This window comes from Indicator indicator, chromosome 4 (genome assembly GCF_027791375.1).
Source record: "Indicator indicator isolate 239-I01 chromosome 4, UM_Iind_1.1, whole genome shotgun sequence".
Lineage (NCBI taxonomy): Eukaryota > Metazoa > Chordata > Aves > Piciformes > Indicatoridae > Indicator > Indicator indicator.
The window spans coordinates 25238402-25260615 of NC_072013.1; the positions used below are offsets into that span (position 1 = coordinate 25238402).

Consider the following 22214-nt stretch of genomic DNA (forward strand, 5'->3'; position numbering starts at 1 on the left):
TTGCTTATAATACTTCACAGATGCTAGTGCCAGTTTGATCTCACAGAAGAATAATTGAAGGTCCTGGACTGAAAGACATGATGGAAATATAAAGTAGCCATTGTATAAAAAGAGGGTTTTTTCATCACATGTTTATAAACTAAGTTGTCCAAAATGACAAGCCTTTATGTTGCAAGTATAGACCAGAATAGTGATTTGTCCCTAGAAGACTTGTTGGTATCAGTAGCATGATCTCATGTCATCCACAGATGCCGGCAGTGTAACACTTTGCCTTTTTGCTCGCTTAACAATTATTCAACGTAATGTTAAAAGATAGGACAGAGGATTCATTCTGCTGGAAAGGCTGGCTGCTTGTGGCTTGGATGGGTGTACTCTTTGCTGGATAAAAAATTGGTTGGATGGCCAGGCCCAAAGAGTGGCGGTGAGTGAAATTAAATTCAGTTGGTGGCTGGTCACAAGAGCTGTTTCCCAGGGCTCAGTGTCGGGGCCTGTTCTCTTTAATATTTTTATCAATTATCTGGACAAGGGTACTGAATGCACCCTCAATAAGGTTGAAGATGACGCCAAGTTACATGAGTGTGTCAATCTGATTGAAGTTAGGGAGGCTCTGCAGATGGATCTGGACAGGCTGAATTGGTAGCCCAAAGTCAGTGATACAAGGTTCAACAAGACAGTGCCGAGACCTGTGCTTAGATCACAACAACCCCATGCAACACTACAGGCCTGGGGGAGAGTAGATGGAAAGCTCCCTGAAAGAAAAGGACCTGGGTGTGCTGGTTGACAGCCATCTGAACACAAGCCAGCAGCACTCTCAGGTGGCCCTGAAGGCCAAATGCATCAGGAATAGTGTGGCCAAGTAGGACTAGGAAAGTGATTGACCTCTTGTACTTGGCACTAGTGAGGCTGCACTTCAAATACGGGATTCAGTTTTGGGCCCTACATTACAAGAAGGGTTTTGAGGTGCTGAAGTGCTGGGCAGCAAAGCTGGTGAAGGGTTTAGAGATCAAGTTTTATTAGGAGTTGTGTCAGTGTGAACTGAAATTCCACCCCCCCCCCCTCCTCCCCGACAATAACCAGGCTAGCTCAGTCTGGAAGCAAATGAAAGCTGTATTTACAAGCAGAGTCTACAATCTATGATGAAATGCAATGAATATGTACAAATATACAAAATTTACATTTACAAATATATACAATCAACAGAAAAGCACAACCAATTTCCCTTTGCTTCCCCCCAAAGGGACCCTCCCAAAGGGGCTTCTCTGTCCCAGGAGCTTCCCCCCAGACCACCCTGGACAGAAAAGCAGAGTTAGTTAAGGAGAAAGTTGTTAACTTAGCTGTCAAGGTCAGTGTGTGTTATCTTCAGCCAGAAGAGAAGCAGAAACAGCAGCCAGACAGCCCAGCAACTGCCCCAACTGCAGAATGCAGTGTGCAGAGTGCCCCACTTTGTTTTGAGTAATAGTTCTTAAATATTTCTATCTATCCAATATGTTTAGAACAATCACTATTTTGCTTTCTTACACCCAATAGTGACTTATTTACACTTTCACTTTCTCTGTTTTGAACTTTGCAAAGAAAAATTAAAAAGGCAGTTTCAAACCATCACAGGAGTGACTGAAGCAACTGGGGTTCTTCAGTTTGAAGAAGAGGTTGAGGAGGAATGTTTTTGCTCTCTACAAATACATGAAAGGAGCTTATAGTGAGGTGAATGTTAGTCTCTTCTCCCAAGAAACAAGCAATAGGACAAGAGGAAATGGCCTCAAGTTGCACCAGGGGAGGTTTAGGTTGGATGTTAGGAAAACTTTAGGCATTGAAAGTGTTGTCAAGCTCTGGAACAGGCTGCTCAGGGAAGTGGTGGAGACACCATCCCTAGAGGTATTGGGAAGATGTGTAGATGTGATACTGAGAGGCATAATTTAGTGGTGACCTGTCAGTGCTGGATTAACGGTTGGACTTGATGATCTTGAAGGACTCTTCTAACCTAAGCGATTCTGTGATTCTGTACTTTTACGATATGTATCTAAGGGTGAGCTGTCTAATGACAATGTCAGGGCAAATTGCATGTCTTATTCAGGTGGCAAATATTTCCTTGGCTAAGATTTCACCCTCACTGCCATCCCCTGTCGCCTAATGTGTGCTCGCTAACATACATAGTTGTTCTACTTAACTCTGCAGGATGATTGTTTTTCTCATGTTGGTTTATGATGTGGAGTTGAGTTTCTGGGTTTAGTTCTTGCTATACTGTTTGGTGTTGCTGATGGGGAATAGCAGAAAAACTGGTTATGTTCCTGTTCTTACTCACAAGGGAAAATGTTACAATTTAAATAGTATCTTTAAATTTTCTTTTCTTCATCTTCTATGTTTTGAAATTCTGCATTTCAAAAAGCAGAATCATTATCATTCAGAACATTAAAGCATGTCTTTTTAATAGCTTTCCCTTTTAATGTGAAAAAAATGTAATTAAGGAGGGAAAACCAATCAGTCTTGAAGGAAGTTCTCTGTTATCTAAAGATTTTCAGTGCGGCCAACAAGAGAGGATCTTGAGCTCAGCTGTCTTGGAGTGCTACCCTCTGCCTTGAGTAACTTGTAGAGTACAAAGAACCACTTTCATAATGTTATCACCAGCAAAGTCCGTCTGGTCCTGGCGGTGAAAAGGGGATTATTTCAGCTCTTTATTACGTCAGTGAGAGTTTAGCATTTTAGGATTTAGCAGTCAATCTGTTGGGGGAAAGAGGGGAAAGTTAGAGTATAATTGAAACTCTACTGGGGGAGAAATTAACTGAATATTTTGCCAGAATCTTCCTACCAATATTTCCTTCTATGAGTCTCCTGATGGTTTATCCTTATGAAATCAGGTTAGAGTGCATAGATTTGATTTGTTAAACAGGCAGTGATGACAACGAGCATCTGTTTGTCTGGTCCAGATTCTCATTAACACCTAGTAACATTCTCCTTTCTTACTGTTACTTTTATACAGAGCAGCACAGAAGCTTAACCTGTCTTCGAAGAGAAAGAAATACCATCCGCCCCTGCCACACACGCACGACTTCTCTATTTATGCTACTAACTTTAGTGGCATCCTGCAGCTCTGTCCTCCCCCAGCACCACCATGCCTTCTGAGAGCTGTGTCCAAAATCAAGGACAACCCTGGCATTGGAAAGGTAACTTTGGATTTCAATTTTTAAAAGTAGCTTTCTAAATGAATTTTAACAGGGCTGGAAGCTTTCAGCCTTGAATAAGCTGCATAGGCTCAAGGGAAGAAATTAACTGTGATACAGAGAGATAGCCGCATCCATTTGAATGTACCTGCAAGCTGTTATCTCCTGTTGACTTTGGAAAGAGATGGCAGGCTCAGCGCAAATTCAGTGCTAGAATGTCAGCATTCTTGAAGCCAGTTAACATCACTGACAACAACATTGGTGAAGGTTGTTTTGTCCTTCCCTCAACTGAAGAGACAAAATTACCTTTGACATCACTGGTCCAAACCCAATGCACGTACAAGCTTTACCTTTGGCAGAAGTAGTCTCTGCGCTGCCAGCAAGGCTCAGCCACTGGTGCTGTGTGTCTGCTGATGTTAAGGAGATATGTTGAGGGGGTTTTGTTTCCCTCTACTTCACATGTCATTGTACATCATGAGTGTGGAAATGAAGTAGCAGGAGAGAAATAGATGTCTCTCCAGCTCAGGAAGTACAGCACCTTTCAAATGGTAAAAATCTTTGCTAATTTTATTTAAAATTAATTAAAATACAACCCAATTATTTATAGCTATATTCATATTTGTGACTGTTCAGTCATCCACACAGTAGAGCCTGAATACTTATTTACATAGGCAACAAGAGATTAGCATTTGAAGACGGAACTGGAGTATGTAACGTGCACAGGAGAGCTAAAATATGCACCTTGAGTAACCTCACAAATCAGCATTAACATAAAGAAATTGTCAGCCTAAATACCTATAGCTGACACCATTGCTCACAGAAAATATTCTGTATTTTTTAAGGTAGTGAATTTGTGCTAAATGTAAAACAAAGGAGTAATTTGAGCTATTTTAAGCAGCTGGAAATGCAGAGAGGAAAATGGGATTTATTTTGATTTTTTTTTTTTGAGTGTTAGAAGAGAGAATGTAGTATTAAATGGTGGGATACAGCAAACCTTGCACAGTAATGTAGAGATTCCCAGATGGAGGAAGGTTTGCTGAGGAACAATCTGTGTGTTAGTTTTAACAGAGCCCATTTGTTGTGCCTACCTCTTCTCCATGGGGTTTAGGACTTGATCATTGCATCAGAAATAACAGGGAGCATGGCACTGTTGAGGCTTTTTGCCTTAGGAAGGCTTTTAAGGCATGTTTGTACTTCCTTGTGCAGCTCAAGAAAACTCTGCACCTCATTACACTTGTGCCTGCACTTACATGTAGCCAAGAGACTTCAGCCTTTTTCCTATGCTTTGAGGGTGGCCGGTGGAGCTTACCAGGCATGACTTATGCCTCGTGGAAAGCTCTTGTTTATCTGATCAGATAACAAACAGATCAACAAAGGTTATTAAAGATCAAATGTATGATCCTAGATGGTAGGAGATTATATTCTTTAGTTTATGTGGTCTACTTACTTTCTTCATTAGTGAGTACAACATAGGGTTTTCAAAGGGAAGAGCACTATCGAAATGCGAAGGGATGTGCAGGACCATGAGCAGCTATGCCACTTAGCTGTGTAAGCTTCTCCTCCAACATGGGATATACTTGTGGCATGCTAGCAATACGGGTGGCATTTCTCTCCTGTCTGGCACACCACATCAAGAATTTTCAGACATTATGGGTCAGCATGCTGCTGTTGACCCTAGAAAGTCTCTGTTTACCCCAGCTGAAAACGTTATTGAAGATACTGTTTGTTTGAGCCCAGGATTCTAGCTGTGTCCTTCTCACTGTGTATTTACTGACCGTGATCTGGAAGAATCTTCTGCTGTGATGGAGAGGATGAGAGCTCTCTGCCACTTGAATCATTTCTTTAGTTCTCAAGATCTAGGCCATCCAAATGGTGATGGGGTGTGCTCCTCAAAATATAAAGTAAATAGGCACGTTCTCCAAACCAGTTCCAAATATGCAGTATCTATTAAATGCCTGTCTTAACTGATTGCTCTTTTGCAGCTTTACAAATTACATTTGCCCATTAAAAAAACCAAACATCCATCCATCCATCTATCTGTCTATCTACCTATCTATCATCTATCTATCTATCTCTGCACAAAGCAAATCTCATGTATCCTAATTCTTAGAACTTGTCATCAAAGGGTGTCAGTCTTACATAGATATCTTTTTAGTACTTAAACACTCATGGCTTCATCATCTGAGCAGTGCCAAGTAGTTTTTGGTAGCATTTAACCCACTGCGTAGTAACATTTTCCATTATAATTTCCTCTTCGCCAGCTTCTGCTGATCAAGGTTTAGTCAGCTAGTATCTCATTAGGAGGGTGATGGGAATAAAGTAATTAGCTTTCTTCCTCACTCCTTTAAGTGTCATAGCAATTGAGAGAACAATCAGCAAACATTGGCATATCATCTGTGGTCCTCTGTTAACTTCAGTCCCTCCGCTTCTAACAGGTTTTTACTTTACACTCCTCCAGTTATCTTTGTCCTCATCTTTTTCTTGCAGCCTGTGTGATAATAAGTAGAAGATACACACAAGAGACAGAATCAGTGATGATTCTGGAGTCACTTTTTCCTACTGCAGCATCTGTGGCTGTGGCTGGTGCTCTCCTTGGTTTGTGTGATTGTTCCCAGGTCAGCAGTATCCCTCACCTTATTATTACTGTGTGGTTACTGTGGCTTAAGCAGCTGGTGGGTTAGCCTTTTTCTTTCTCACCTCCTGGCTTGCTTGCTTGGTCTTTCATGGTTAGTTAAGATGTGGAGGACTGGTTCCTTGCTGCTTTCAGTTGTACAGGTAAGAATGTAGCAGAACTGATGGGCTGCCCAATTACTATCTCACTTTGCCATACTAAACTGAGAATAACTCCTTGAGGACCAGTCCTTACTCTCCTCAAGGGGATAATTTCTCTGAGCACAGATAGCTTGACAAGTTTTAGTTCCCTTCTTCTAAGAAGAGTGTAGGTTGTGCAAGAGTGAAAAATAGAGTAACAAATTGGAAACCCATGAAGTGTCCAAGATACTTCAAAAGGGAGCAATGTGGCTTCCTTTATGAAAAGTTGGTGAAGTGAATATGTCACCTGTGTGGAAATATTGTTTATTGTGAGTAAGGCCTGTATATTGCAACTAGTTATTATCTCTAACAATGCACTCTAGGTAGTCTCATTTCTTTTATAAATCTTTTGAAAGCTTAGAGCAAAGAACATGTTGAAACGTTTAGGATGACTGATACGATTTGCTTTCTGTATTTCCCTTGCAATGGTTATTTCCTGACATTTTCCCCCTCACTGATGCTCAAGGTTGTCTTTATCTGGTATTCAATAAATTATAAGGGACACAGGAATGGAATGTGGAAAGAGTGATGTCCCTTTGGAGTCAAAAAAGTAAAAAAGACTCCAGAGGGAATCTGGAAGTATCTTGTGGTGAGGGTGACTTTCAGAACAGGAAACTGGGCAAAGTGGTTGAAACAAAAATAAATATAGAAATTACCAGGCAGGAATTAATATGGTATAGTAGGGATCAGTTGATGAAGCTTTTATAGGTGGTACACCTATGTTAGTGTTCTGTGGAAGAGTCAATGAGCATTTGAGTGAGATTGATCTGGTTCATAGAGTGTATTTGGATTTTACAAAAGCTTTTGAGAAGTGCCCTGACCTAAGTTTCTTTAAAAAACCCTAACCTGTCATATATTCTCTTGTGGTTTAATGACTGGTAAGAAATAAGAGGACAGATTTCACACTGAAGCAAAGTTAGCAGTGGTGTGTCATATGGAGATTCATGCTCTATGGTGTCTTCCTAAACTGTTTGAATGAGGTGCCGTTGTGGAAGATGCAGCATTAGATTTGTTAGCAAAGAAGTCTGAGCTTCTAAAGAAGTAATTTGTTGACTGTTCAGGAGGCAAAAAGATGAAGCATCTTTAGTGTTAGGAGGTCTCTAAGAGTAAGTGATATAAATACATGTGCTGCTTCACTCTCATAGTGCTTAAATAGCAGCCACTTGTTGATGCTTTGTTTCTTTACTGGGCTTCCTCCTTGAGGTAACATCTTTAGAGAAGTTTAATAAAAGATGATAACAACTGAAGAAATGTGAAGATTTTACCTACTTTCTCATGTATTAATTTTTAAATTACCTTCTCAGAGGGGAATTATTGCTGTGACTGAGCAATGGAAGGGCTGGATTTTAAGGCCACAGCATGCAATAGCATGCAGCAGTGTGTGTTTTGCTTCTGGCACAGACTCGAACCCCAGTAAGCCTAAACCTTTGGAAAAAAACCTTACCAAACAAGTTAACATCCATTCCTGGAATTTTACCTGCTTTATTTGTCATGCATTTTCAAAGATGCCCTACCATGACTATTGGCTTATCTCACCAAAGAAATTTCCTTTAGTCAAAGCATTGATTCATTGAGGAACTTCCTCATGCATTAAGTCTTTAATATTTTTTTTTCAAAGTTAAACACATGAATAAGAGTTATTCTGAACTGGATGAAGGGACAGTTGAATCTGAAGAACTGATTGAATTGAGCTTAGGCAGCATCAGGAATATCTTGGATATTTCTGTGGTGTTTAAAATTGGATAGATCCTGTTACCAATTGTGGGACCTTGTCTTGAACTTGTGGGCTTGATGGACATGGCAGAGAAGGGAAGATGCTTGAAGTCTTGCTTCACAGAAGATACAAGATTATAGCAAAGGCAGTATCTGTGCATGGTGAGAACTGCTGGAGGAGGTAGGAATGTGGGAAGATCATGATGGCTACTTCTTGCATTTGAACTCATTTATTGATTATTTGAGCCCAAGACCTAAATTTCTTCTCAATGTGTATCATACAATTCTGCTGTGATGCAATTGCTATATGGCTTTTATGGTTGAATAAATGTAGAGACTGAATATGTATTATCAGAGAACATGTATGTATGTCTTGCAATTTTTAATTATAATTTCTTATGGTTTCAAGTATTTTCATGGAATGTGGGAAATAAATGACTTCTTAATTTCTTTAACATTTCACAGGTGTAAATTTCCCCCCTTTTAATGATTTCAGCAGGAGTGTGTGGACTTGTCCTGTGAAGCAAACCTTTAATTAAGCCTTTTGCTTCATTTTCTTTGCTAAGCATGCAAAATGCTACACACTCTCACAGATGCTTACAAGGTTTGTCGATACTGAGGAATACCAAGCAGGGAAAAGTTTTTATTTAAAAAGAAAAAAGAAAAATTAAAACTCTGGGTCTGTCTGGGACTGGCATTTTGTATTATCAACAATAATCAAACTCCAATGCATAAATGAAAATCCCCCTTCCAATTCTGACTGGATACTGAAGGAATTTTGTTCACTACTGATAAATGTTTTGTAGCAAATGTCATACCTTCCTCCTGAATGTGCTCAAAACATCAGAGTCCAAGTCATTTAGCTGAATCCAACTTAAAAGGCAATGATCCGGTACAGTATGATTCTTGTAACTGAATCATTTTTGTGGTCTCTCTGGGTGTTATTAAATTTAATGTCAGAATAGTAGGAAAGACGTCTGAAAGCCATTTAATATTGTCACTGGAAAGAAGTTAGATTACGCTCAATTTCTGACATTAATGTGCTACTTAAGATAATTTATCGTATTGTGGTATTAAAAAAGACATCCTTTTTACAGTAGCTGGCTGTGTAGCATTCTAATTTGCTATTTTTCTTTAGCATGGTAGGAAGTCTTTTATGCAAAATGTTTTTTTCCGGGGTTCTATTCAGCTCATTCTTTATAGTACTACATCACTTACAACAGCAGCTTTAAATGCTCGTCTCTTTCAAGGATCCTGTCAATTTTTTATGTTAGAATGACAATCCTCCTATGTGAGACAATTGAAGACCATTTAAAGAGAATCTGCATTGTCAAACATGTTTCTTGGGCAGGTATATGCATACTGGTCTCCGTTTATATGTTTTACACATTTACTTTCATTTATGCTTTTCCAAGCTATAGCTAAGGTACCGCTGATTTGATTTACTGATCATGCAGGGTTTTCTTAAGCGTGCAGTTATGGCCCATTCACTGGTTCATATGATGGTTTGATGACAGATAGAAAATAGGTACTTAATTTTGTCATATTTATTGCTGCTTGTTTCCTGATGACTAGACTGTTATTTATGATATAAATCATGCATCTTACTAAGTACTGTTTTATCAGTATATGTAGTCCTATATTGTTCAAAATACATACGTCCCTGCCGAAAAGCCTCGAACTGCTTAAACAAAAATATGTAAAAAAATAGATAAAAATACATAAATACTTTTTTTTTTCACCTTTAAAAATGAAATAGTTTTCTTCATGTCTGCTGGGACTAGCGAATCAATTGTTCTTTAATACAGTACAATACAGAAGTGATTTATTTTTTTATTTTTTAAGGTTCTCCCAGGGGAGCTAGGTAGTCTATGCTAGCATAGCAATTTTGCGTATAAATTTGCCATCCATTGGTAGTGGCAGTATATGAGAGGCTTGAAAGAACTACCCACAGTAAACCAATTTAGCAAGGGTTATATATCTGCCAGTTACAATTAAATCCACGAAAAATATTGGCTCTGAACTAGGACTTTAGCAATTTCGTTTACACTGTAGTTGAAAAATAAGTGATTTCACTGGAAAATAGTTTTTTTTCATGTGAATTCCTTGTAATTTCTTGCTGAGAAATCTTAATTCAGAATGGTAGATGTCTAAACATAACTATTTAATTAACCTGCTGTTATACACCATTTTGTGAGCATTGGACAAAATTAACTTCCTGGCTGCACCATGCCTGTCAAGGATTGTATTTCCAGGGAGCATTTAGTGTCCGTTCAAATTTGATATAATGACATTTATCGCTAAAGACCAAATTGCTCGTTCATTTAGGGATTATGATACTGTTGTATCACAGAATATGGTCAGCATTTTTAGAATGGATTCCAGTATAGCATCAGCACTTTCCCAAAATACAGACGAAGCCACAGTTTTTGTCAAAAAGGCTTGAGCACATGTATTTAAAAAATTTTGCATGCTTTTTCACTAACTCCTGCTATTTTTCCCTTCTCGTTATGTTTAATTTGAAACTTGACAACTATATAAGCAATGAAATGCTAACAAAGCATCGCTGTGAACACATGAACATTGCACATCCATTGATTTCAAAGGAGGCACCATATGTTACAGTTATGCCTCTGCTAACATATTTGGCTGGGTCAGGGTCTTAATTTCCTCGGCATTCAAAATGCCATGGAGTCTAGTTATTTTAGTGAATTAGTGGAAACTTCTCTGTCTACATGTCTGCCCCAAATTAAACCTCTTAAATTATTTGTCATCGTGCACCCCACTGAAAGATGAGCGATCAGCTTTCTGAGATGTATACAGTATTTTTTGCATTTGTTGTTGTGCATTTGTGTGAAGTGGAGGTCCACGATAGTTTTAGGAACAGAACATGATAGTCTTAGGAACAGAATTCAAATAATCTGGTTCATTAAGTGTGAGACAGTCCTTCCCCTTTCCCTGGTCTTGGAGCTAAAAGCCCTTCCATTTCTTTCGATTACTGCATAATAACCAATGTCAACCTGACTGTCTCAGTCTCACGGCTTTTTCTGTCTAAGATAGTGTAGTATTGTGTCATTCTCTCTTATCACTGGCTCTTTTGTCTACAAACTCAAGCTTGGACGTGATTTCTTCTGGGACAACACGTGCCTGTGTGTTCATTTATGTGTGTCTTTTCTTTTGCTCTATTCAATTCAGTATTTCTAAATGTGTGGGCTGTATTAGACAAAACTGCTAGCTTGCCTCTAGCCATTAGCCTCACATTCATGTCTTGCTGTCAGAGAGCTGCTTTGAAATTTGGGGTTCATGACTTTTTGGTCTGTCTCTTTTTCCAAAACTGCTTTCTATAACTGACATATGCCTGATGTTCTGCACTATCTTGACCTGTCCTGAAGCCAGACCATAATTTTGGTTGCTACGACTCCTATGTCCTGTCCTTCTCAACTTCAGCTGCTTCAGCATGCAGAAGGAGGTCTAGAAATCATGAGTCCACACAAAGGGAGGGCATGGGGACAGCACTACTAGAGAAGGTTACAGGATGGAAACATCAACTGCTGTGTGACAGTAGGGCAAAAAGTCTCTCTCCTCATGCCTCTTAGAAGAGACCCTCAGGTAGAGGCGGACGTTAGCAATAGAAGAAGGCGGCTGGAAGAGGAGGAAGGGCTGATACCAGCCAGGATGTACATTCCTCAGTTTCTGAGATATTTCAATGTTTATGTCAGAATTGGAAATATACATTTAGATTTGGCTTTCATAAGGGCCAAAAATGTCAAGGTCTAAAGTTTTGTCTCAGAGCTCCAACGTACATATTTGAATGTACTATATTGATTTGTGGTTCTCTAGTGGTCTCATCAGATGTTGCTAAAACTGTATGGTGTTTAGCCTCAGAGTACCTCACATAGCCATTGTCCTTTACACAGGGTACTCTTTTTTTTCACCTCTCATCTTTTTTAATCAGAAATCTGCCCTTTGCTAATTCATCTACCATAAAATTCCTTGCATATGCATAAAATTGTGGTATGATTTTTGTTTTTAGGCTCCAGCATCCATCCACTGGGTTTGCCCAGCTGGAGCAAATTCTTGCTTGCAGATATTTGTAACTTTTATTTTTTATTGATGTTTAATGTAGGCTGACAGATAAACTTTAAACAAAAATTAAAAAAATCCCTGAATTGCTATGCATCTCTCTCTCAGCCTTGCCAGTGAATGTTAAAATTACACCCACTGCTGTGTTAGTGGGGTGGGCCTCTGACCTTGCATTTCTAGGGCTTTTCTGAATTATGTGCTCATTTATTTTTTAAAATTATTTATCTTTTAATGGCGTACTCAGGATATATTTGTCATCTTCTCTTCCCATACACTTTTGATTTTAATAGGGTTTCCTTCAGCAATCTGCTGACCTTCTGGTTCCTGCAGAAACCTGAATTGGGAAAGTTCAGTGGTAGTAGAGCGTTAACCCCCAGTGTACGTAATCCACCAGATTAGTGTCAGTTAATTAATGAGATACTTCAGTGGTTTGCATGATTTAGACTGTCTTCAGGCACTGAGAAAAATGTTAATAATGTGCAAGTATTGTGATGTTTGTGTTTTATTTTTATTTGCAGAAATTGAACTAAAATACTAACCTGTCCTACTTTCCTGTCAACATCCTCATTAAATGGAGCCTCTATTCAATATTCAGTGTCTGTATGTATGTCTCTGTATGAATCCTTGTATCCTTGATAATGATAAATTTCCATGTGTAATTTTTTTCTCACACTGCATCTTTCTGTGGCATTGTAGACGAAAGACACAAAAGAAGGGACAAAAAGAAAAAGAAAAAAAGGCCATAATAAAAATCACCCCCATCACAGGATGGATGTGCCATCTTAGCTTTCTGTGAAGAGTCTAACGGGGTCAGGGCAGAGGTGCCTTGAGCCTCAGATGACTTTTCGGGAATCACCATATTTGTACTGTGTTTTTTGCCCCCCTAGACCTGTTGTTATTTTTCAGACCTGTCTTATTCTTACATTTCTTCATTCGTTCTTCTCTAAATTCCTTATCTTGTGTTTCTTTGTACAAGAGTTAGCAGTAGCTGGTACCACTGCAGTTGAAACTGACCACCTGAAAGCTGACCATGTTGTTGAGTAACGGCCCACAGAGGGTGTGATGCTGAGTGGGCCTGAAATGAATATTCATAAACAAATAAAAGCGTTAGAATGCAGTGCAGGTATTGCTGCTTTGCCCCTAGTTGTGGGCCAAAGTTACTTTAAGATTTACAGGTTCCCATGGTTTTTTTGAATCCTCTCTTCTCTGCAAGCCCTTGTATCTAGATGATTTCCTGCACAGCACATTACTGTCTCTGCAGGTGAGAATGACTTTTGTATGACAACTAGACAAAGAGACCCAGGAGAAGATGCAGGAACCATGCTGGCTCTATTGTACAGTGCTTTTTCTGCATTACTTATCCCAGAAGAGTGCTGGGATGAACTTCAGAGCTGAAAACATAAACCCGTCAGTCCTGTAACACAGGAGAGCAAGAAGTGCAAGAAGAATAAACAGTTTAACACCAAAGCTTTCTTTTACATACTTAAAAGTGTATGTATGCACCTGGGATCTGCCTGCACTTTGTTTTTGCTGTTGCTGAGGGATATGTTTGAATAATCTTTGTGTTGGTACTTTTATGAGCCTTTCTGCTTCATTTCTTAGTGAAATTAGAGTCTGGCTCAGCATTGTGAATACTATGACGTGTTATATGCCTACAGGTTTTGGAGGACATCACTTATAGATAGATTTACTGGGCAGAGGAACTAAATTTGAAATCAGTGTTTTTCTACTCTGCAAATCAGCTTTTATACACAAAACACTAAAAGAGGAATTCCCTTAAGCTGCTTTTCTCTTCCCCTTCCCTTATGCCTTAAAAGCTCACTTCTACTGTAAAAATGAAGATGACCCTAGAGGCCTGTTAAGTTTGGGATGTGATCCATTATGGGAAGCTATTTTAGTATTTGTCTGCTTTAGAGAGGTGGTCTCAAAAGGCTGATGTGACACACAAGGATTTTCTGGGGGTGAAGCCATCTTTGTATTTGGGAGAGCAACACCCTGATGGAGGTAACTTGCTGTTCAGGTCAGGAGTAAACCAATTTTCCTCTTATCCAAGCTCTGGCTGCTATAATCTAATAATAGGTGGAAGAGAATAAAAAGGACTATTTAGAGAAGTGCTTTGAAAACAGCATGTATTTTAAAATTAATTTTAATCAAGTGACTCTGAAGTGGGCATTTGTACTTACATATTTATTTAGGTTTTGTATTTTTGTTTATTTCCCACCCCGAAGGGAGGGTTCTTTCCTGAGCACCTTGGTAGCATGTCAAGGTTGAGCTAGCAGGCTGATACACAAAGCTGACTTCATAGAGCTTTTATGGGGAAACAGCCTTGAGTGTGTCACTTCTGATGCACTTTGTTTTTGAAGCGGCTGTTTCATTTATTCTAAGGTTTGCTTATTTTCTAGGACTGTTTTTTAATATTTTTATCACTATGAAAAGGGAAAGAAAAGAAAGTGTTGGCATCAGGGGACTGCTTGAGTCAATAGGTGGAAGAATTTGCTGATACATTTTTTGTAGCCTCTGCTGTGATTACTGCAGAAGTCAGTTGTTTCTTGTATTTTAACCTCTTTGCAAAACAATGTTGGAGAAAAGCTTTTATAGCCACTCTGTGGAAAATATTTTCTGTGAGGATGCTTGAATAATTATGCAGAGATGCCTGTGTGCAGCTTAGCCCCCGCAGAAAAGAGGAGCTGGAGAAATAAAACATTTGAGGACCTAAATGAAATCTTCAAATTACCCACCCTCCCCAGTTGATAAAGGCAGGAACAGTTCAGCATGGTGCTTACTGATGAACTGACTCATCTGCTGTGGATCATCCTGGTTTGGGTGTTACATTTTGTTGTGCCCCCTGGGTACAGGTGTGTATGCCATCACCTTTCCATCTTGTCTGATATGGAAGGAAGTTCTAGAGGGTGGCTCAGCCTGCTCTGGTCTCCATTTGTTGCCCTCATTTCCCATGTTTGCTGACTGCAAAGCACCTTTTTTGTGGGGGGGTGTGTGTGTATCTGAAAACACGACGTGTCAAGTGTAGTAAGTGTACACCATTTTAATGATGTAATGTTCTGTGAACATACTAACTAGGAGTCAGATTGCTCGGACGGACTTAAGGTTAAATTTAGCAATAAAAAGTTACTGAAAAGGAGGATCATACTATCAGAGATGTATATTTTCCAGCCCAGTTTTCCCACACAGCTTCCAGATCAGGGCTAGACTCATAGAATCATTTAGTTTGGAAGAGACCTTTAAGATCATCTAGTTAACTGCTAACCTAACACTGCTAGGTCACTATTAAACCACATATACATGTCTTTTAAATACCTCCAGGGATGGTGATTCTACCACTTTCTTAGGCAGCCTGTTCCAGTGCTTTACAACCCGTTCTGTGAAGAAAATTTTCCAAATGTCCAATCTATACTTCCCCTGGTGCAACTTGAGACTATTTTCTCTTGTCCTATTGCTTGTTTCTTAGGAAAAGAGACCAACACTCACGTAACTGCTACCTCCTTTCAGGTAGTTACAGAAACTGATGAGGTCTCCCCTCAGCCTGCTTTTCTCCAAGCTGAAGAATCCCAGTTCCTTCAGCCACTCCTCAGAAGACTCATTCTCTAGACCCTAAAGAAAGGCTTTGTGCCCTTCTTTGGACAATCTCCAGAACCTCAATGTCTTTCTTGTAGTGAGGAGTCCAAAACAAACATAGAACTTGAAGTGCAGTCTCACCAGTGCTGAGTGCTGACTGTTCAACAAGCAACTGTGTGCTCTGTCAAAGGTGTTTTAAAAATGCTGCTTCTGGCCTGGGAGAATTTCATAAGGATAAATGGTTGTAAGTAGGTGTGAGGCAGTATTTCACGGGATTTCAATGTAATACTATGATTTCCAGGAAGCTTAGAAGAAGCAGGTGTGCAGCCTTTGCTGAACTTTTGTGAGACCCAGTCACATGACTCCCATAAGCTGCTATGGAAATCATGGCCAATGCCTGAGCTCTCTAAAAGCACTGTCTAAAATTGCCATGTGTAGGAAATCAGCATTTGCAATAATGCAATAGAAAAGTACTTTGTGAATGGTTTCTTTACAAGCTTTTTGACCTTTTAATATTTGTTTTTTGGTTTTTTTCCCTCCCTTTTTCCCCCCATTAAATCTGCAATTAACCACCAAAGGGCCTAGCCATGACAGCATAAATGCACCTCAGTGAGAAACCTATAAGGGAAGCAGATTTTATTAGAAGCATGTGAACAAGGAATTGGAAGTTCCTGGATTTAGTTCAGTTTGAATGCACTAAGTTTCTGAGCCTTGCATTATTCAGACTGATTTTCAGAGTGGATTGGTTTGTGCTTTTGGTTAGACTGAATTCTGGAAAGGTAGGAAACTAGAGTTTCCTTTTTATTTAGCCATGGTATTGCACCTACAGTGGGATTATACCTGGGATTATATCTGACATTTATTAATTGAAATTGTAAAGGTGGAATAGAGTCAACCAAAGGGACAAAGTACACTTTCAAAACCAAGTTCAGTGAAGACACCAGGGTGGAAAATGGGCTCGAAAATCTGGCTCTGGTTTTGTCCCACGGTTGTCCTGACACACCTAAATATTACAAATGAGTGTGTCATGGAAAGAGGAGTGGGTTTAGGAGGAATGCTTTGCATGTGTTTATCTGTATCTGGAAACTCTAATTGTTGTTTTCTTCTAAATTCTTGCAGGTGAAAGTGATGGTAAGAATTTGTCCTTCTCAAGGAGCACATGAAACATCAGAATCCATGTCCTTTCTGAAGGTAGACCCACGAAAAAAACAAATCACGTTTTATGATCCAGCAGTAAGCGGGCCTTCCAATGCAGGTCACAGAAGAGGTGTTGTTGCTGTCCCAAAGATGTTTGCCTTTGATGCAGTTTTCCCCCAGGATGCTTCGCAGGTACTGGAATCACTCAAATAAACCTTCTGTATCTTCTTATGGCCACTGAATTTGATTGCCTGAAGTGGCAATGGGGGGAATTTTATTTGAACTAGTTGCCTTAATGCCTGAAAAAACATGATAATTAATAGAGAAGTGGGTAGATTCTTACATTTTCCCTTTATTCAAGATGTAAAATTAAGGAATAATGGCTGGGGAGGTGGATTTGCTGACTAAATTATCTTCCTGTGTTTTCTCTTGTTAGAGAAAGACACACAGCCAATTTGAAATTCACTTTTCCATCCAGTTAGGTTTTAACACACTGCTTTCAATAGGAAATAAACATGCTTAACATTAAACTAAATGTTCATCTTAGGAGAATAGATAGAGCTAACCCCATGGGATTGCCATGCTGAAATAGGGAGCTTTTGTATTTTCCTCGCCTTTTCCTGTTTGTTTATGCTGTGTTTTTGATGGATTATTTTGTCTTCATGGTTGTGCTGCTGATGGTGTGTATCTTTCTTTTGGCCTGCAAAATGTTGTATTTCTACAGTAGTAGCCTCAGACCTGAAATCTAATACCCAGAAAGGATGGCTGGTATTTGCATGGGTTGTGGGCTGCAGTATATTCGGTGAGATTGTACTCATGGGTGCCTGACATTTCCACTGGGAACAATCTTTGGATCAGAGAAAAAAAAAATCCCAGAACAGCTTTAAAAAGAAGAACAAATTCAGGGGTGTATGAAGAATGACTTTAAGTTGAAACTGCTGACGAAAATTAGGGTGAAAAAAACACCACCAAACATCCAAAATTAAAATGATATACTAATGTTGAGAAAACATGATAATATCTAGTTCAGAATCTGACCTCAGATCTTCAAGGGTTTAATTTAATTTTTTTGGATCCCAGACTAGAGATACGAAAATATCTATTAGGTCCGATTTCTAGACAAACACTAAAGATGGAGAATAACTTCCTAGAGATATCAATGCCTAAATCAATGCTAACCACTTCAGAAGGATGGATTTAGATCCTGCATAACCTCAGTGTCTTTGTGCAGAAATAAGCAACAGATATCTCAACATTAGTCTAGAACTGGAAGTTGTTTTTTTTTACTTGTGTTGTCAGACCTGCTGCAAAATTCTGGTCATAGCCTGCTTTTCTGATGTTTTTGGCACCCATCCTTCAGGTTGCTGGCCCCTGGTTTGGACTAAGTGCTTTCAGGTCCTTGTGGCTGGCCTACTGGGTAGCCTGTTTGTGGTATGTCTGGGTAATACTGGACAGAGCAGCCACTTCTGTGCTGGCATCGTGCACCTGCAAACAGAGCCTTACCATTTCACTGTAGTTACATATTTACACCAACCTTCTCGCCTACCCCTATTTGCTGTACTTAATAGATCATCTTATTGTATATTTGAAACCTTCACTGATGTGGATAGACTGGCTTTAGCACACTCAAATAATTTAGCAAGTTCTCTTTATTGATAACAACGTTTCCTCTAGAAAAGGAAAACGTCATACTATGATATGAAATCTTATTCATGGATCTTAATGCATTTTCTCCAGTCTTTCTAATGCCTGTGAGCACTCTTGAGTAGCTTAATTTCAGTGGAGTCGCTACTATTGCTGAATAGACTTGGCTAAGCTATTATGCCAGCAGGAAGCCTGGTTGGATAGCATTCAGTTTGCTACATTAGTCATAGAATCAATATTCCAAGAAAATTGGTTTAATAGAACTGGAAACTATTTTAGGCTGGAGTACTATATATTTTTTTTTTTAAGACAGCATAGCTACAAAAATAATAGGACAGGTGCCATAAAAATGGGGATAATACTGCGCCTCAAAAGTATTGAGTCATTCATTTCATTACAGAAGAATAGTAAAAACCATAGCAATATATGCTCTTTTACTTATTTGTCTGCAATCTTTCTTTCAGGCTGAGGTATGCTCTGGAACAGTAGCAGAAGTAATCCAGTCTGTTGTGAATGGTGCAGATGGCTGCATATTTTGCTTTGGTCACGTCAAGCTTGGTGAGCTCCCAAATTCGTTACAGTTAATTACTATGTCAGTGTGGTAATTACATGCTGTCAGCTCCTGGAACAATAAACCTGGAGTATATGAATAGATTAGAATTTCTTTTTAATTAGCTTTGCAAACTTATCACAGTTTATTTCTACACTGGGATTGTAAGTTTTAATTTGAAAAGGTAGAATGTAACATCAGATTAGTTTATTCAAGAGCAGGTTTCTATGGGTGCATTATGATAAAAATCAAAAGATCAGAGATGTTTTTAATGTTAATCTGCTGTGGGTCTGAGTTATAAAAAATACAAACCTAATTGAATAAATAGCAATGGATTAATAATGAAATAGTCTGCATTTTTGCATTTATTCTTTACTGTTATCTGTGCAATGCTTGGTGTTGCATGTAGTGTACAGTGATGATATGAACAGACACTGCCTTGTAAGAGAAAAGTGAATTAAGTTCGTGTTCATCTTTTCCTTCTAGGAAAATCTTTTACCATGATTGGGAAAGATAACTCCACACAAAGCCTTGGTATCATCCCCTGTGCAATTTCTTGGCTCTTCAAATTAATCAATGAACGAAAAGAAAAAACTGGGACTCGTTTCTCTATTAGAGTATCTGCTGTGGAGATCAGTGGCAAAGATGAAAACCTTAAGGATTTATTAGCTGAAGTAGCCACTGGCAGCCTTCAGGATGGCCAGTCTCCTGGGGTTTATCTGAGAGAAGATCCAATATGTGGAACCCAGGTATAATGGATATCACAACATAGATTTTTCTGAGCCAGATTGTCCTCTGCTTATTTCCTTTTATCTGACAACAATTCTGACAACTTTTAAGACAGTAAAAAAAAAAAAAATTATGCTTTTAATTTATGAGTCTTTCTCCCATGGTGTACATATTTGTTTCTCTTAGTGCCCTAGAGATTTAGCTAGTTCAGCAAAAAATAATAAAACAAAATGCCCCTATGCTAATTAGTCATTTTCTTGTTTATATTCGAGCTTCAAAACCAAAGCGAGCTAAGGGCCCCGACGGCAGAGAAAGCTGCCTTTTTCCTTGATGCTGCAATTGCTGCCAGAAGTACCAGCAAACCTGAATGTGAGGAAGAAGATAGGAGAAATTCGCATATGCTCTTTACTCTTCACATATACCAGTATCGCATGGAGAAGAGTGGCAAAGGAGGAAGTATGAATCTTCTTACCATGTTGTTTATTTTAAATGATGTGGGTTTGGGTTAGTTTAAACAATAATTTGTAATAAACTTAGAAATAAAAAGTGATGTGAACCCTCAAGACAGTCACCTTTAACTTTGGTAGCTGTGGCTATTATCTGGTTTCTTAAATGCATTATTTAGTTTGGACATTATCCCATGCTGTAGTTGTTATTTTCCTAATTTGAATACATTTTGAATACCAGGGTTGGCTTGAGTCCATGCAAGAGCACGATGTACAAACATTTTTTTCCCCTTTTTGTTTTAGTGTCTGGAGGACGCAGCCGTTTGCATCTTATTGATCTAGGGAGCTGTGAAAAAGTGCTGAGCAAGAGCCGAGATGGAGGAGGCTCTCTCTGTCTGTCACTCTCTGCCCTGGGCAATGTAATTCTGGCCTTAATTAATGGTGCTAAGCATGTGCCATATAAGTAAGTGAATTATTGTCTGCATTGTCTTAAATTTGTTGCTGGTGTTAAATTAGCAATGGATTGTGTCAACAATTTACTCTTTACCTAAGATAAAGTTGAAAGTTCTATCAGAGAGGGATCTCTCTTCTTTTAAGGTCACTTCTATATCATAGATATATGTATCCATTCATATACCTGTCTGTATGTACATATGCATACACACAACTTTTTAAAATGTCACCTAGGAACATGAAGTTCTTAATTATATGGCTGAAAATTATATGCATATTGCTATATACTTAAGACTCTAAGTGAAATGTTGGGAAGGGTTCAATTGTTGAAAAAGAGATAGGGAAATGGCCACAATATTCTGCCTCCTTTTTGTGTCCTGGATTTGGAATTTAAACTGGTCCCAGCCAGCTGGTCATTAGTGAACAATTTCATCAAAATTTCATAGGATTTTCTCTCCTTTTTCCAAATGAAAAAGTTGTATTAAAATTTTAAAATCTGAGAGAGTTTATCAAGTATGTTCATCAAAGACTCTATGCCTTTTTGAATGCTACATATTTTCAATGAAAAAAAAAGAGACCTCCATGTTGCACATTTGTTTAGCAGAAGTGAACATTTAGGTGTGTTCCTTTGTGAAGTGTACTTGACAGTAATGTTATGTGAAGCACACCTGTGGGGAGCCCACCTTAAAGACAACAGCCACATTCTAAACACTCTGACTAGAACTTGGCCTTCAGTCCTTACATTTAATTGCTTCTTGTCTTCATGCATATAGCTTTGTGCTGTTGTTATCAATCATGTCATTTCACATATTTATCTAGTGCTGCATCTGAAACAGGTGTACTTTCTTTCTGTATTAGGGAGAAAAATAAATTCCTCAGGCTAGTTGCTACATTTGTGGATGGAGTAAAAGATGTGTGGGTTAGAACAGAGAAGGGCAGATCCTCAACTTTGTCACTTGCCATGGTTTAGTGAGTGACCACGATGGTAGTCTCCACATGTTGGGCCAACTCAAGGGTGTAATAGGAAAGCAGTGTCCAGGGTGCCCTGGGGAGAGGTGTCTTGGAGACCAGTGGAGCTTTGCTATCTATGGTGGATGATCTGCATCACCAAGAAAGCTTTCAGAGAGAAATTCTGCTTCCCTTTTGCTATGGCAGAGCAGACAACAGCAGACAGACTGGAAACTAGATTAGTTGAGGTGGCACTGATACTATACTGCAAATACACAGACAGATAATTAAAGTATTTGTATTTTTGTATATGTAAATTTAGACACATTATAAGTGTGCTCAAATAATAGGAGCATATTTCTTATCTACATGTACCATACATGCATATATCCTATGAGAGTGAAAGCACAGCTTGTGGTGCAAAAGTATGCAAAAAAAAAAAAAAGATAGTAATTTCTTCTAATTATCTTAGTATTCTCATTTATTACACAGGGACAACAAGTTGACAATGTTGTTGAGGGAATCGCTTGGGAACATCAACTGCAGAACTACTATGATTGCACACATTTCTGACTCCCCAGCCAATTATGCAGAAACTCTCACCACCATTCAGCTTGCATCACGAATCCACCGAATGAGAAAGAAGAAATCCAAGGTTGGTTCAGAAAAAAGCAGAAATTAATTCATTTGAAAATGAGTTTTCCTAACCTCTCAGTGGGGGAACATGGGATTTCTCAGCACTAAGAAGTAATACAAAATGCATAAAAGCTCAGGAGATGAACTGACAAATGACTTGGCACTGAGCCATCATCCCACCCCTGATCCTTAATCCTGAAATTCCCTTCTTTTTGTTCCAAACACATATTTCTTTTCTTATATGTGGAACTGTCTCAAAAGCTCCTATTTCTAGTAATTAAAAACCAATAAGGAAGGAACAGAAAACTGTTGAAGAAGAAGACAATGTGTAGTATT

The 22214-nt window shown here is 38.9% G+C and overlaps 1 protein-coding gene across 1 annotated transcript in view; it reads left to right on the forward strand.

The window, feature by feature from the left end:
• The window catches only part of KIF26A (kinesin family member 26A), a 102809-nt gene that overhangs the window by 70834 nt on the left and 9761 nt on the right, over positions 1-22214 (forward strand). The window contains exons 5-11 of the mRNA XM_054400327.1: positions 2975-3158; positions 16455-16664; positions 18581-18674; positions 19153-19415; positions 19668-19851; positions 20145-20304; positions 21735-21897. Of these exons, the coding sequence (XP_054256302.1) occupies positions 2975-3158; positions 16455-16664; positions 18581-18674; positions 19153-19415; positions 19668-19851; positions 20145-20304; positions 21735-21897 (1258 nt within the window). The remainder of the gene's footprint in view (positions 1-2974; positions 3159-16454; positions 16665-18580; positions 18675-19152; positions 19416-19667; positions 19852-20144; positions 20305-21734; positions 21898-22214) is intronic.